Source organism: Sinocyclocheilus rhinocerous, unplaced genomic scaffold, assembly GCF_001515625.1.
Source record: "Sinocyclocheilus rhinocerous isolate Xijiao unplaced genomic scaffold, SAMN03320098_v1.1 scaffold574, whole genome shotgun sequence".
Lineage (NCBI taxonomy): Eukaryota > Metazoa > Chordata > Actinopteri > Cypriniformes > Cyprinidae > Sinocyclocheilus > Sinocyclocheilus rhinocerous.
This window is the reverse complement of record NW_015659919.1, coordinates 62,077-78,671: the sequence shown is the minus strand read 5'-3', so window position 1 is coordinate 78,671 and position 16,595 is coordinate 62,077. Positions and strand designations below refer to the sequence as shown.

General features: G+C 35.9%; 1 protein-coding gene across 1 annotated transcript in view; it reads left to right on the top strand.

Annotated features, from left to right (window-relative positions):
- The window catches only part of LOC107724362 (angiopoietin-2-like), a 22,910-nt gene extending 6,763 nt beyond the window's left edge, over positions 1-16,147 (top strand). Inside the window, exons 2-9 of the mRNA XM_016533268.1 lie at positions 397-543; positions 2,093-2,214; positions 5,325-5,557; positions 5,788-5,912; positions 8,454-8,555; positions 10,374-10,540; positions 13,574-13,704; positions 15,485-16,147. Coding sequence (XP_016388754.1) covers positions 397-543; positions 2,093-2,214; positions 5,325-5,557; positions 5,788-5,912; positions 8,454-8,555; positions 10,374-10,540; positions 13,574-13,704; positions 15,485-15,645 — 1,188 coding nt within the window. The 3' untranslated portion in view covers positions 15,646-16,147. The remainder of the gene's footprint in view (positions 1-396; positions 544-2,092; positions 2,215-5,324; positions 5,558-5,787; positions 5,913-8,453; positions 8,556-10,373; positions 10,541-13,573; positions 13,705-15,484) is intronic.
- The last annotated feature ends 448 nt before the right edge of the window (positions 16,148-16,595 follow it).

The window sequence follows — 16,595 nt, the reverse complement described above, 5'->3', positions numbered from 1 at the left end:
TGTGGTTAATCACAGTTCTTTCATGATTTAAGAGGAGGGGCAAATAATTTTTCACGTAGGGCCAGGTAGGTTTGGACAGCTTTTTTCCCTTAATAAATGAAATCATCATTTAAAAACTGCATTTTGTATTAACTTGCATTATCTTTGTGTAATATAAAAATTTGTTTGATGATCTGAATCTTTTAAGTGTGACAAATATGCAAAAAATAAAAAAAACAGGATGGGGGCAAAAACATTTTCATGGTACTGTATATATATATATATATGTAAACAATAGGCTTTTAAGTTAGCGTGCTTTAATGCTGCCTATGCAAGCTTATGTTCTCTTGTGACGCTACTAAAGTAGTTGGAGATGTTGGTGTATGTTTGTTGATGTGTCTTGTGCCATGTTTACAGCTGGAGAGCTACATACAGGAGAATGTGCGGTCAGAGATGGAGCGGAATGTCATTCACACTCAGACAGCCACCATGCTGGAGATCGGAACCAATCTTCTAAGCCAATCAGCAGAAAACACACGCAAACTGACAGATGTGGAGACACAGGTGAGGCTGATCAAATGAGACTGACAGCATCCAGACAAACAAACAGCACCTCTGCTCTAACTGCAGCTTCTGTTTGTCTTTGCTGTGAAATGCTTTTCTCTAATTGTTTAAACCAGATTATGAAGACAAGCAGCCATGAAAAGTGGGCACTTCTCATGCCGTCATTTGTCCAAAATTCTCTATTATAATAAGAAAACTGCCCAATAATTTGCATTGGTGGCTCACAATCGAATTAAATTCTTGGAGCTCAATGGCTGAGAATTTTTAATCTTGTGCAGTAAGTGAGTTCACAAAATTAGGCCTCAATGCATCACATGTGTGTGTGTGTGTGTGTGTGTGTGTTTGGTTTTTCACTCATCTGAATTCATGGCCAACAGAAGCAAGGTTAAGTGGCCATGCAGAGTACTGTTGGAAAAGAATCAGAGAGACAGTGAAGTCTAGCCAAACTAAAACATCCATAGTGTTTATCCTCTCAAAGAGTGATTTGTTTCACACTGCTATGTTTTGCCTTCATTTTTTTACCGTCAGAAGTTCATTGAACATCATAGTGCAGCCTAAAAAAATATTGGGGTGCTTTTGTCAGGGCTTACAGTATGTTCGCTGTGTTTGAGCTGCTTGAAAAAACATGTAGCTGTTTGAAGAAACAGGCATGATGGGATAATCACTGCTGATCTATGTGTGACTTTTGGAGTGTTTGGATCACTTGATTATGGCTTCACAAACGTAAAGAAACAGTTCATCCAGAAATGAACCATCTGTCATGATTTTCTAACCCTCATGTCGCTCCAAATCCATAACTTTCTTTCTTCTGTGGTGCACAAAAGGAGATATTTTGAAGTCTTTTTATGCAGCTACAATGAATAGGACCTGTCCAATTTGTCAACATTCTTTCGAGTTGAATCATTTCAATGAATCAAAAGATTTGGTCACAGTGGTTTACAGCTTATTTAAGAGGAAGATTGCGAGTAAATACATGAATGTTTCAATGTTCCTAACACAAAACTATCATATGGTTTGAAATATAGTGCATGAGACTAATGGACTTTTTTAAATGAAATTTTTAAGGTGCATTTGCATCCTCTTTGAAGCTTGAAAGCTTCAGTCCACGTATATTGTAATTGAATGGAAAAGTGTGACCAGCACAGTCTATGGATTATTCCTTTTTGTGTTCTGCGGAAGAAAGAAAGCAATTCGGATTTGGAACAACATAAAGGTAATGACAGAATTTACATTTTTGGGTGAACTATTACTTTAACCCTGATTAAAGCTCATTAACATACTGTATAATGCTACTTCAAACATTGTTCTCAGATAAAGTTGGCAAACTTAATGTTGCAGGGAAACATCTGGAACTACCTTCAACATTTAACTACAGAATTTTCTTGGAAAAAAAAGTGAAATCCTGTACATTTGCATTCAAGCAGAGACAAAAAACCATAGTAGTTGGACAAGAAAAGCGCCATGTCTCCCATTCTTATTCTCCCATGTCTTTGAATATTTTAAAGGTAATCTCTCTTTCGGCTTGTCTGTCATGTGGGCCTGTTTGCAGGTGCTGAACCAAACCAGTCGTCTGGAGATCCAGCTGCTGGAATACTCTCTGAGCCCCAACCGGCTGGAGAAGCAGCTCTTAGAGCAAACCCAGGAGGTCTCCCGCCTCAATGACAAAAACAGGTGAGTCGTCAGGAAACAAGAGTCGTCTTATTCATTTCTCTCGCCTTCCTGTACGTGAACGCTGTCTCTAAAGTTGTTACAATGTGTATTTTTGACACAGGATACAAAGGCAAACGGGTTGCAAGATGCGAAAGACCTGTGATATTATACCTCTGAAGTTGTTCATACATACAAGTTTGTTCAAAAAGATGAAAATGTGTCTGTCCTAGAACTACACATCACACAATAATACCTATGAATATTAATTAGATCATGTTGCCTCTTTACAGCTTTCTTTTTATATAGTTTTTTTTTTTTTAAATAAAATAAAATCCACTGGATCTCATGTCCTCCTGTATTTAACTCTAGTATTAAACATGGATTCCATGCACATTCATGGGGCACATCAAATATAGTAAACAGAAACTCTTAGGTTTCTTTAAAAATATCTTCATTTGTGTTTTGAAGATGAGCAAGAGTGAGTAAATGATAAAAGAGCACTGTCACCATTTACATATCCTCATGTCATTCCAAACCTGTGTGCATTTCTTTCTTGTGCGTGGCACAAAATAAGAATGTTGGTAAGCAAGAAGTTTCAGTTCCCATTGACTTCCATTGTATTTTTTGTCCATACAGTGGAAGTCAATGGGAAACAAAATGTTTGGTTACCAACATTCCTCAAAATATCTCATTTTTTTGTGCTACAGAAGAGAGATAATTATACAGGTTATGAAACAACATGAGGGTGAGTAAACGATGACAGAATTTTCATTTTTGGCTGAACTACCCCTTTAATATCAGCTGTAAACAAGCCCAAAATCATCTCATCTTCCTGTTTATTCCAGGTGTTTACTATTTTATATACTAAAAAATAAGTTATAAAACAAGCATCACCTGTTTCACATCTCTTTTATGACTTTATAATTGCATTCAAATAAACAATGATGCTGCAGAGCAGCAAGCACCTTTGACACAAAAAACAGCACTCTGTTACAGTAAATTGGCTGTCAAGAGCCAGTAATAAAGGAAATGCATTTCATCATTCCCTGTTGGTCTTTAGGGAGGTATGGCTCAGTAATTATGCATCTTTCTGCTAACCCAAATTAAAATATGCAAGCTTTTTGTGGAAACTTAAACTTTCTGTCTGAAAATGGGACAGTAAGATAATCTATTCAGGAGTGAAATATCGTTGGATTTTATTTTGAGACAAGCTGCTTTACAATAAAGCTGCAGCTTAACAACAGCAATCTTTCATGTCCACAAATTTAAATCACTTAAAAACAATTTAGTGTATTTTCAGACAACATGACAAGGTATACTCAAGTGCAGAAACGATGCATGCTGGAAGAACAGAAACAGCAAGCAAAGAGAGATTTAGGGAATGTTTCTTTCGACTAGCTGAAAGTAGCTTGTTCAATCTGTGTGGGTGGATCGTCTCAATAAAAAACTGCTGCAAAGTCATTAGTCCTGTGGGATTTATTGTCTTTATTTGGAGCTTGGTACGGTGCAAGCTCAAACAGCCTGTCAGAGTGTTGATTTTGATTTTGATAGAGAAGCCCAGGCAACAACACCGTCTGTGAATGGCAGCAGTATCCATGTGTTTACAGGTCTACCAGCCTCTTAGGCTCACAGAGGTGTGTTATGTGGAATCTGAGAGGCTTGTTCAAGGGTGTTGTCTGTGCTGAGAGCGGCATGAACCAACAAACAGCAATTCACACACAGAGTGAAGTATTAAAAATTAGGATTTGATATGACACTTAAGACAAAACAGTTAATTGTCCAGTTAAAAGGCGCGATTTATGTGCTTCCCGTCCACATACTGTAGCCTGCTAGAGTAATACAAATGGTAAAACATAATAATTCCTTTATAAATAAATTTGCTATTAAAAAGGCTTTCATCATTTACTGATAAATGAGAATATCACTATGGTATCATATTTGAATGTGTTCAGGGAACTTAGCTATTGAAAATTAGCCATAGTAATTTAATTTAACTCCGCTCAAATGAAAGAAATGAACAAAGTGATTTGAATAAAAGTGAGTTATTTTTTTCTGAATGAAATCAAGCCAGTAAAATGATACAATCTTTTTCTTAATATTTTGAACCATAGGGAGTTTGACTGAACTCAATCACTTGTGGCAAAGGTTACAACCATTTCAGGTCTGGCTAGTCTTCAAAAGGTTCATAAAGATTTATTTTTAAGTTGTTCATTCTGTACATATACATATTTACATTTTAAATGCTAATGCATTTACACATGCATTCATTGTCTAAAGAAACATTCAAAAATGTATTTGTATGTATTAGTATGAAAGAGATCACTCTGAATAACCTGAGGTGCAACAATTTAATTCTGTTACGCAGTTTAGTGTTCATTTGGTGATACGATTGTATACAAAAGGTCAACAAGCAAGAAGTTAATATTGAGAAACTTACATTATAGACACCGTATTGTTCTGTTTCTATAATAGTTCCAGTTCTATTTCCTCTCTGAGCACATAGTGGCCTTTGCTTCCTGAATGAATCAGTGTTGCAACGAATTGATTGAGTGAAGTACTGTGTGCATATTGTCTGAGTAGGTAAACAAAGTATGTTAACAAATTCTTTTAGTAACAATTCTTTCTATATAGTAACAAAGTGTGTAGTGTAATTAAAACTACTACATCTGTCATGTTGTCATTGTCATGTGACTCAGTTATGTCACTTCACTGCCATTCACAACTCCTATCCTGTGGCCTAATGGGATAGTAAAATGTCCAGATGTGCGCTTCGAAATCTCGGCATTAAGACTAGTTTTAAGTTGGAGTACACTACACAAATGTTAAAATTTGACTTTTTGACTTTTAGCAACTAGCACAGACTCTAAATTGTGGCAAAAATCTGTGTAAATATCATGTAGTGTATTCCAGCCTTAAAGGTGTATTGATGTATCCTCCAGACAAAATTCCCACAACTAATGCACCGACTGACAGTCTATCTGGAACACAGACAATTGGAGTGATACAAACAGTGAAAAATCTCAGTGCTGTTGGACTGTTATATCAGAAATGTATAAATAGTTTTCTAAAAGTGTTGAGCTTGTAATATGCAAATAGCAAGACCATATATGAACCAGCCCGTTTCTTCTCAGCTATCTGGAACAGCGTTTTGCTGCCATGGAGGCCAGGCACAGCAGAGAGCTTCAGGCCATCCAGCAGGAGAAACAGCAGCTGTTGGAACTGCTTGACAGACAGAATCACCTGGTCAGCCTGCTGGAGGGAGAACTGGCCAGCTCCACTCGTAACAGCACACTGCTCCAACGACAGCAGGCCACACTCACTGACACAGTGCAGCAGCTACTGGCTATGGTCACTCACTGTAACGGTTAGTGCCAAATTCACATTATCAAAGGCTAAGCTGCATACGACCAGCTCAGTGGGAACAAAAGAGTCCCTCTAAACTGGGCAACTGCTTAAATTCCCAGAAGTGGTCTGTCAAGCAATTTTCCAAGAAGATTGCAGTGTAAATCAATATTGATTAAACCAATCAAAATAGGACCTGGGTATACTTTTATTTCTTTTTCTCAAGCCTAATATTACCCTGTGAATTTCCAGATATTTCCACTCCAGTTGAAAAGGAGATGTTGAAGTTCAGAGACTGTGCTGAGATATTAAAATCTGGAGTTACAGAAAGTGGGATATACAGCATTCATCTTCCTAACTCCACCCAGAAAACTAAGGTTTGTAGTTTGTAACCATTTTTTAAAGTATCACTTTGATGAAATTCTAGGCAACACTTTAGTGTAGGGACCAATTCTCACTAATAACTAGTTTCTTATTAGCATGCCTATTATTAACATATTGGCTGTGTATTAGTACTTATAAAGCACACATTCTGCAATACCATATTCTACATACCTAATCTTACCAAATACCTAAACTTAGCAACTACCTTACTAACTATTAATAAGCAGCAAATTAGGAGTTTACTGAGGCAAAAGTCATAGTTAATGGTTTGTTAATAGCGAGAATTGGATCTTAAAATAAAGTGTGACCAAATTCTATTTATATATAATAAAAAAAAAAAATACAGATTGCATACAAAACAAAACCATTTTGTAAAGCATGAATCTTGGCATGTATCTTGAAGAAACTGAGCTCTCCTCACATTTGTTTTTTAAAGACTAAATTATAATCTGGAAGGACAAAATGTTTTAATATACTGCAATTTTAGTACGTCTTCGAAAAAAGGCTAAGATGAAAATGTCATGTGGATCAGAAAACCAAATCAAGAAGTCAGAGAAACATTTCCTTCAGGCCAATTCTCGGTGCATCTAACTGAGAATATGCATATACCATATTTATTTCAAAATCTTGCCCTACTGAACCACAAGAAAACCCCTAGAGGTTTGTGTTTTTGCCTTTGACTTCCAGAGTCAAATCTAATTTCTGGCATTCTCCTGGGGTGATGAACATTTTAAAAATGTGGCTAATATTGTTTTTGTTATTCATTATTTTCCTGTGCACTCATTCGTCTTCCCCTCCATTTCCTGTGGGCATAGGATCCAGGTGTTTGGCAAAGATTTGGGAGCTTCCTGCCAACACAGGGTTTAATGCAGAAAGTGAGAGCGAACTGGTATATGTAGTATCACCACCCTTTCATTCTGTGCCACCCCTCAGAGAAGCACACTGGGTGGCTCTTTTCATTTAGAGTTCAACTTTCTCTTTTTTCTACCTCACTTTGTTTGCATAATGATACAAATCAACATATTTATGAGGGATATTGATCAGTGCTGATTGAAGCTTATTGATAACAAATGGTTCCTTTGGAAAATCTTGACCGGTGATGCTCATTTATTAAAACATTACAGTGAAAGTTTCAAATAGGTTTTTGCTGCCAGAGACAAGCTAAAGTTTTAGAAGAAGAAAAGACTCTCTTACATCTGTTATGCAAATAGAAGGATATGTTGTGCCGAATAAGAATGAAATCAATTCATGCTCCCCAAAAGCAACCTCTCTACAGATGTCATTAATGCAAGTGCTTTGTCTTTAAACCCTGATTAGCCGTTTAACGTTTCACGATGGGCAGTCTCATGTGTTGCTAAATGAGCTGGTCCCGCCAAGGGATGAAAATGTGCATTATCCCACTTTTTGTTTTTGCCAAGAAGAACTTATTGCTTTTTGCCTTCTCCTTAAGCTTAATTCTTCTCAAAAACAGCTGGGAAAATTGGAGAAAAATCATACAGAGGATATTTACTTGGAATGTTTTCACTTGACACCCACAGGTTAGAAATATTTAATATTTCAGAATAAAATCCTTTATGGGATTGGCTTTAATTAGTTTTGATGGATTCGGATGATGGAATTCAATGAATTTGCCTTTTATTATTTTATTTTGCTGCTCATAGCTCATACTAATTTGCTGTTTTTGCCACAAAACAGTAAATTATTAAGTTGTTTTGTGTTCAATACCAAATCAATGGTCAGTAAAAGATTCAGTAGAAACTGCACAGAGACCAGTGTGCTCATGTCCCAAAAATGTCTGCATGAGACTTTGTTTGTACTGTATGGTTAAAATTGGTACAATTCATCATTGGCAAGTTTATTGCACAGTGGTTAACCAAATTCAAAAGCTAAATACAAACCCAGCAGAGTACTCATATAGCCTGAAGACCTACCATCTCACTGTGGACAGGAACAGAATGTCCTGCATCGGCGGTCCAAATGTGGTGGTTTGTGAAGCAGTCTCGCCCCCATGTGCATTTAAAAGGATTGTGGGCCACAGTTTATTTTTTTTGATTTCGTGATGACTCTTAAAGTTCATATTCTACAATTTCAGTTATCAGTTTATTTTGTCAGTGTAACCCACAGAGATAAGAAAGGTCCTTATTCAAAACATCATGAGTTGAGATATGTGCTTTGTGGCATATCATGGGAAATTACAATAGTTTGAGCAGTCACATATAAAAACCGCCACTTATGTTCTGAATAGTGTGAGAGTATTTGCCAAATTTGGACTATAATATTATTGTAATAATGAAATCGTGGAAAATTAACTTAATACAATATAGCACCTGCAAAGAGTCTCACAGCATTTTTCATCAAATAGTTTTGTCACAAATATTATCTGAAAAGAAAATGAATGTTTCATTTAGTTCCCTAGGTAGCTCATACAATTGTTATCTCTCAGTCTCTGTTGGTATAAAATGTATAAAAAGTATAAAATAACAAGATATATTTATATTGCATGTATGTGGTTCTTTATGGTTGTTTCTGACCAGGTATTCTGTGACATGAAAACTAAAGGGGGAGGCTGGACTGTCTTTCAGCATCGCTATGATGGATCGGTCGATTTTAACCTTGGCTGGAATGATTACAAACTGGTAGGAACAACTTGTCCAACACTCAATTAGAGCATTTTCCACATTTAATCCATTTAACTGTATACGTAAGCTGTAGCTTTAGGAGCAAGTGTGGTAACTTTCCACAGTTTGGCTTCAAATGATCTTAAATGCAATTTTTGATCTCTGATCATTTATTTTATCACAGACATCTGCATTAAGCAGGTCTTCATATATCTAATATCTTGAGAAAGATTGAAATAAAAAAAAAACCCATCTGGTAAATTCCACAATATCAGTCATGTTTTGGAAAAATGCACATATCGCCATGCATCATATCTGACAAGTTGAACATTTTAAAGTACCTAGCTGAAGGAATTTGATTTTGTGTCATCATTAAAGATTGCTTAAAAATTATTTTCTTGATTTTGCTTTAGACAATGAAGTATGATCACTCCTTTAATGAAGACATACTGTATAATTTACACGTGGGCCTGTCTACCTCTTATTGAGATTTCTTGATTTATGTACACTTCTGCTACCATTAATCTGAGGCGCCTAACATTTAAAACACATATTTAACCTGCTCTGATGGAGAAAGTCTAACTCATGTGTGGTGTCTGATGTGTATAGCCATAGAATACTGATGCGTTGGTGACCCCATTGACCTTTCTTCAAGGAAGATAATTCTGATTGGCCGGGTCTGCATTCCCATGTCTCCCTATGTTGTTACACCTGCATTCCCTCCCTATCTGGGACGATAAGTATATATTAATTCGGTCACAGGGTCATTTGAAGAGGAAAGATAAGAAAAGACATTAGAATTTAAGTAGGACGTCATAATTCACGCACTGCGTCCATTATTTAAAACAATTTATAGAATATAAGGAGAGCGCATATTGTTATAATGGTCGCTTAAAATCAGTGTTTTATACCTGTAAAAGTAACAACTCCCTGGAGAGCTGATTTGCTTGGAAACTATTGAGTTTTAAATGCAAAAACAGTGGTAATTCATCTCACCTGGGCCACTTCAACAGACAAATTGCTATGGCTGTTCTGGGAGTGCGTCAGAACCACACAAGTTTTGTTTTCTCTTTTCCTTGTTGTTTTCCAAGAAAAATGTTTTTACAAGTGAATGATAAATATTTGGCCCCAGATGGAGCGTGGGAGTGGGGAGCCCCTGTAGATTGTTGATAACGTGTGCATTGAAGCATTTAAATGCCCAACTGCACTACCACATCTCACAGTGTTCAAATGTGCCGTCTCATTTGCTGGTCCAAACAAATGGAAATGCAGCATTTTCCTGTGGTTACAGGAGGTCTTGTGAAATGTTTACTAGTATGTGAAAAGGAACTCCAGGATTGTTCTTTTGAAGCGTCTTTCTGCTATCAGTGTAAATAATTATGTAATACTTAATAATCATTTCAGACATACTTATTCATAATTGTCTGTTTTACAGAATACAAAAATACTGGTAATTTACACCTCACGCTCTTAGTTTTGGTTATAATAATACATCACATCCTGTCTGGTAGTCACATACAGTCTAGCCGCAAAAATTTGAATATTTCATCGCACTCAAAGCTTATAGTTGGATCTAAAAATTAGGCATTCATAAATAATATGAACTACATACTTCCTGTACAGTGTAAATAATGATTTTTCAAAGTAAAAAAAAAAAAAATTGGAGTACATTTTAAAAGAAAATATAATTTAATTTATTTCTTTGTACTTAAACATTTTGTAAAATTTACCTGCAGTTTGAGTGAAAATTGTTTCTAAGTAAATTGTTAAAATGAGATTGTTAAAATGAGATGTATATAAAGCAACATTTTTGTCTTTTCTTCACATATGACGTAGGGATTTGGAGATCCATCAGGAGAACACTGGTTAGGAAATGATGCCATCCACCTGCTTACAACATCAAAAGACTACACTCTCCAGGTCCACCTCAAAGACACCGAGGGACAGCAGGCTTATTCTCAATATGACCATTTCTACACTGATGGAGAGGATAAGAAATACAGGTACCAAAATGTTCCTTGTTCTCTTGACTCTAGATGTTGGGATGCATACAAATGGGCATCACTTTGCTTACAAAAGTTGTGGGAACAATTTGGGGGGTGCACACACAATGAAGGTTTGCAATTAGCTCATGAAAATTTATATAATTAGCTTATGTGCAAATAATATAATGTTTTATTTTTACTTTGATAAATAGTCTCAGTGATGTATTGATCTGATCTATAGGCTTTTCCTAATACCAAAAAAACTACTTAAAAATCTTTTAAACCAATTTCAACAGCACATTGAGTGGCTATTTTTACACAGTTATTTCAATCATTTTTCCAACCAACTTGGGCTCAGATATGATTGGTCTAATGGCAGTGTTTTTGCTTTAAGTATGAGGGGTTCCCTAATATAACCTTTCATTTGAGTAAACCAAAATCAGCAACAGAAAAACATTTGGTTGCATTTTGTTTTGTGATTTAACTGGATAACAAGCAGTGGAAAGTGAAAGGGGAGGCAGTGTGTGGTAGAGAACATTCCCGCCAAATGCTTTCCTCCACTGATCGCAACTGCAACAATCACTCAACAAAACATTAAAAATTATGAATTCCATTGCCAGTCTCATTATAATAGCCTCTCACAAATTGAAAACTCCTGCTCAGCATTTGAAGATGCTTCCTAGTATTAGCACCCCAGACGTGAGCTATTTCATAAAGTGCTGGGGATAAAATCGGCCAATGGCGAACACATCCTACCAGTCTCCATCGTAAATGATGCCTATGTGGATACAAGTGACTTTGGAAAAACAAATTAGCAGAAGATAAAATCTCTAGTATTTCGGGTTTTTCATCATAGCCGTGTTTTATTCTGTGTATTAGTCAAAGCCAGACTGAATTGAACTGGTGGGAGTAATGCTGTTTATTTTTATACATTGTGCAATTTAAGTAGAAAATGTTCAGTATCTAATTGTTCAGAGTTCAGAATCTGATTAAGACTTGATTTGCATTCAGATTTGCAATGTGAATCACATTTTCAGCATATTATTGACACATTTAAATTTTTTTTTGGCTTGTCTTTGTCATTTTCCTGGGATAAGAGACACTTGTGTGATTATGTCCACAAGTCAAAATGATGAGCTACATTTAGGGTAAACCAGCATTTCTCCCAGCATCATTATTGCTTCTGGTCTGCCGATCCCAGGAGCAGATCTGCCTACAAAAGAGAAACAGGGCAAACAATTTCAAGCATGAGGCTTTGCAAGAAAACTGCCGAGTTAAACAAATCTCACACCTCTCTTAAGGGATGCAATTAAACATGCAGCATTGCTTGTGGGCATACTTATACAGTGAATGAACCAGAACCAGAAGTATTAAATTTAACTCAAAATAAATGATTTGGAATACAGCTATAGAATGGGAGAGTGTTGTAGCAGTGGTATCAGATGGAAACGCCAATGCGTGTTTATGTGCGTGTAAACAGGTAGAGAAATTGCTGAACAAACACTTGCCAAATCCCACCATGTTTGTTTTCTAGTTTACCTCACATGGTAAGAGTGCGTTTTATTAGCACGCTGAGAATCCTGGCATGGTCTCGAGGGTGTTGGGCCTGTTTGGGATTAACCAGCCAAGCAACCTATGGTGCAAAAATGTTTTGATGCCAACACAATCTCCTGCAGTTCCTAGCTGTGTGGTCCTTTCTCTGGCACAGTGTGTTCGCAATTCTTCCTGGTGAGATATCATCAACAATGGATTGTGGATAATGGAGGCCAAATATCTTTGGAATACACATTAATGAGTCACATTAATAAGAAAGAGGAAAAGATAAATCACTTAGGAATATCTTATACAGGCTCACAGCCGGTCCAATTACTGGGGTTAACAGTGGATGTAATAGATGTAGACGCTTTCATCTGATTATGTAAAAAGAAAATAAAAAAAACTGTGTAGTTAAAGTGATCCTTTGTGTATAGTATTTAAGTAAATTTATCTAAAACAGGATATGTGTCGGGGCTGATTAAGCAAGCTAATGCTGGAACTCAGCATACAAGAAGTGGCAAAAAAGAGAAGGTGGTAGTAGTAAAGTTTCCTGGCACACCTTTAGCCATAAATTACCATAGACATTTTAGGGGTAGATTTAGAACTAAGACTGCATGATAGGAATGCTTATGCAAATATTTATTGTACAAGTATTGATTTTCAGGGGGTTACTTCCCCAGGGGACCTTGAGGGTGCTATAGGGGTCTGGGAGAACTTTTGTGAAATAACAACAACAACAACAATAATAATAATAATAATAATAAATATGAAATGATTACAGTTTCATTATACACTTGTCACTGGTTGGAGATCAATCAAATTATTTTATTTTAATTAGACAAAATAGAAAAAAAATACATTGTCAACTTAAAAAATCCAGATAATATTTTAAACATAAAATGTACATTTTTACACGGTAAGCTTTATAATGAAAATACTGCTCAAAGGTTTGGGGTGGTAGGAATTTTTTTTTTTTTTTTTTTGAAAGAAGCCTATTTATTTTCTTTATTTGAATATTATTATTTTTTTACTCAGATTTATTCCTGTGATGGCAAAGCTGAATATTCAGCAGTCATTACTTCAGTCTTCAGTGTCAAATTATCTTTCAGAAATCATTCTAATACAGTGATTTTCTGCTCAAGAAACATTTATTATTATTATCAATCTTGAAAACAGTTGTGCTGTTTTTGTGGAAATGGTGGTAATTTTTTTCAGTATTGTTTGATGAATTGAAAGTTCAAAAGATTAACATTATAAATATCTTTACTTTCATTTTCATTTAACAGATCCGTGCTTAATAGAAGTATTTATTAAAATAAATAAATCATCAAAAAAAATCATACGAACCCAAACTTTTTAAGGGTAGCGTATATATATATTTGCCTTTATATTTATATATGGGGGTCCCTCACAAGGGGATCACCATATTTGGGAGTCTGCAGCATAAAACATTAAAAACCATGGTTTGTGTATTATTTATTCTGTATCCATCCATATGTTTCTTTTTCTCTTCAGTCTCCATGCAAGTGGTTTCAGTGGTACAGCTGGACGCACCAGTAGTCTTACCCACTCAGGAACTCTGTTCAGCACTAAGGATCAGGACAATGACCAGTGCAGCTGCAAGTGTGCTCAGATGGCCACAGGAGGTATCACATTTACATTCTTTCTAACAGTGTATGTAATTATTAAATTGCATATAATAAAAACCATTTTCCAACATCACCCAAGATAAGAACTACAATAATGTTAAAATATCAGGTATTTCAATGGCAACTGAGAAAGTAGTGGTAGAGTATGTTAATTAAAACAGCAGTTCACATTTACTTTACTTAAAGGGGTCATATTATGCTTTTTTAAAGATCATTATTTTGTGTATTTGGTGTAACAGAATATGTCTTAACTTTGATAAAGAATATCTCTTTGGTTTTGAGACTTTAGTCTTTGCAACTTCAGAGATCTTATCTATGCACAATCAGCTTGTAACACTCCAAAGAGAAAGGAAAACTTGAAATCGCATCATATGACCCCTTTAAATAATGATATTGATCGAAACAAAATATGGCTTTTTTTTTAGTGTTTCTGCCATTGTATCAAAAGGGACATATCATACATTTTTTTTTACCATTTTATTCCCCCACCCAAAGGTCCACTAGTGTTAGTCAGGTAATGTAGGTTTGCTGTTGGGTTCAATACAGTTGGTGGTGCCTTATACTTTGACAGCAACATTTTTCCAAAGCCTGCATTACACCCTGACAGAACCACAAAACAATCCTCACTGAAATGTGCTGCACAAACTCTGAAGGTTGGGTTGATGTGATCAGGGACCTTGTTAAAAACAAACTTTGGACACTCTTTACTAAAGTTAAGAAGAGCCACAGATCAGAGTTGCTGGAACCAAGCTCCCTCCTTACCTCCAACAGGTAAAGGTAACTCACAAAACATCCATGAATCCATCCCTTGTGCGCTGCTTACAATAAATCAAAACAGTAGAAGGTTGTGTAAAAATATTTGATCAAACGTGAAGCATGTCTGCTATTTTATCTCAATGCTAAGTCAGTTTGATGCACCTCTGCAGAGTCCTGTGCAGATTCTCTCTGACAGCCTGAATTTACAAAGCCAATATTCAGTGTTGTTATTATTAAAGGAATAGTTCACCCAAAATGTAAAATGTGCTGAAAATGTACTCACCCTCAGGCAATCCAAGATGTAGATCAATTTTTCTTTAGGAGAAGTTTTGCATTATATCACTTGCTCGCTAATGGATTCTCTGCAGTGAATGGGTGCCGTCAGAATGAGAGTCCAAACAAACGATAAAAAGTATCACAATAATGGTGACTGGAGAAATGTGGATTACTTTTGAATTACTGTGATGTTTTTATCAGCTATTTGAACTGTCATTCTGATGGCACCCATTCACTCAGAGGACCCTTTGATGAGCAAGTGATGCTAAATTTCTCCAAATTTGTGCCGATGAAGAAACAAACTCATCTACATCTTGGATGGCCTGAGGGCGAGTAAATTTTCAGCAAATTTTCATTTTTGGATGAACTATTTCTTTAACTAAAACTATTAATTGAAAGAAAAGCTGAAATAAAATATTTTAATATATAGACTAATATTTTATAATATAGATATAAGATGAAAAACATAGGAATGTTGCCTTCGCAGCTAACTGAATTAAAGTGAGTTGACATTGAAATACAAATATTACTAAAAGTGAAAAATAAATAAATAAAGCTTTAAAACACACACACACACACACACACACACACATAACATGCTCATAACAAAATTCACTCAAACTAAAGATTTTTTTTATTTCATAAGATCAAGGAAAATCTGATTGATATGACCTCTTAAATATTAATGAAGGAAATTTAAACCAATCCAAAAATAGCTGAAATTACCTGCCGTTTGTCCTTGTAGGGTGGTGGTTTGAAGCTTGTGGTCCTTCCAATCTCAATGGGATATACTATTCTGGAAACTCCAATGTGATACGGTATAACAGTATAAAGTGGTACTACTGGAAAGGACCAAGCTGGATGGCGACAATGACCACTATGATGATACGGCCTGTGGACTTCTAAAAGCAGGAAGAGACTCTCACAAATGGGTCATTTGAATTTACTGACAGCCAAATCATCCAAACAAGCTGGTGACATCAATGAAAATTATGGACAACTTGAGCATTGGATAGCTTGTGCCCATGCTATTGTAGCCATTCAATCTGTCTCCGTTTTGTTTGTTCAGTCTGGCGAAACAGACACAAATTGCACCATAAATGTTTTATCTCCCTGTATAGCAAACTCTTCCAATGAAAAATGCAATGAATTGGAATGGCTGATCAGTGCTCAGAATTGTAGTTGATGTTTGAGCCCAATGTCTGTCTGGTAAAACACTAACCTATCTTCCTCCTCCATCCAGTGGAACATCGGCTCTCCTGAGATTTCTTCTCCCATTCTAGTGCTTTTAAAGGGTTTAAGAGAGAATACCTCTATAAAAACGCTCAAGACACTGAAACAGGTGTATGTTTTATAAGCATACCTTTCATTATAAATATATATTTGTAATAAAACAACAGACATCAAATCAGACTTTCCTACAGAATTCTGTTCCAACCCTCCATACAATATAGGCTTATAGGAATATTCCTTCATTACAAACCTATATGTTTCATGATATGTAAATATGTAATATGTTAAATATACAGAGATCTGGCATGAAACTCTAGATGGCGCAGTCCGATAAGTCTAACTCAATCTGACCTAATGACATCATTATCACATGGCACAGATGATCGGTAGCCAATGAGCTCGCTGCTCAACATTCAAATATATGACTAGTGCTTGCTGTAGCAGTTGCAGCTTGCTTCAGAAAAACAAAATCAACATCTAAGATAAGTGAATGCTCTTCTAATCCACATCGCTGTGTGTATTGTGTGGTCTGCCTAATTGAATTAAAAAATGAGCACCCATAATCAAGTTTAAACTAAGTGTCATGTTAGCAGTTTGCACTGAATGCAGGAGCGAAATATTAA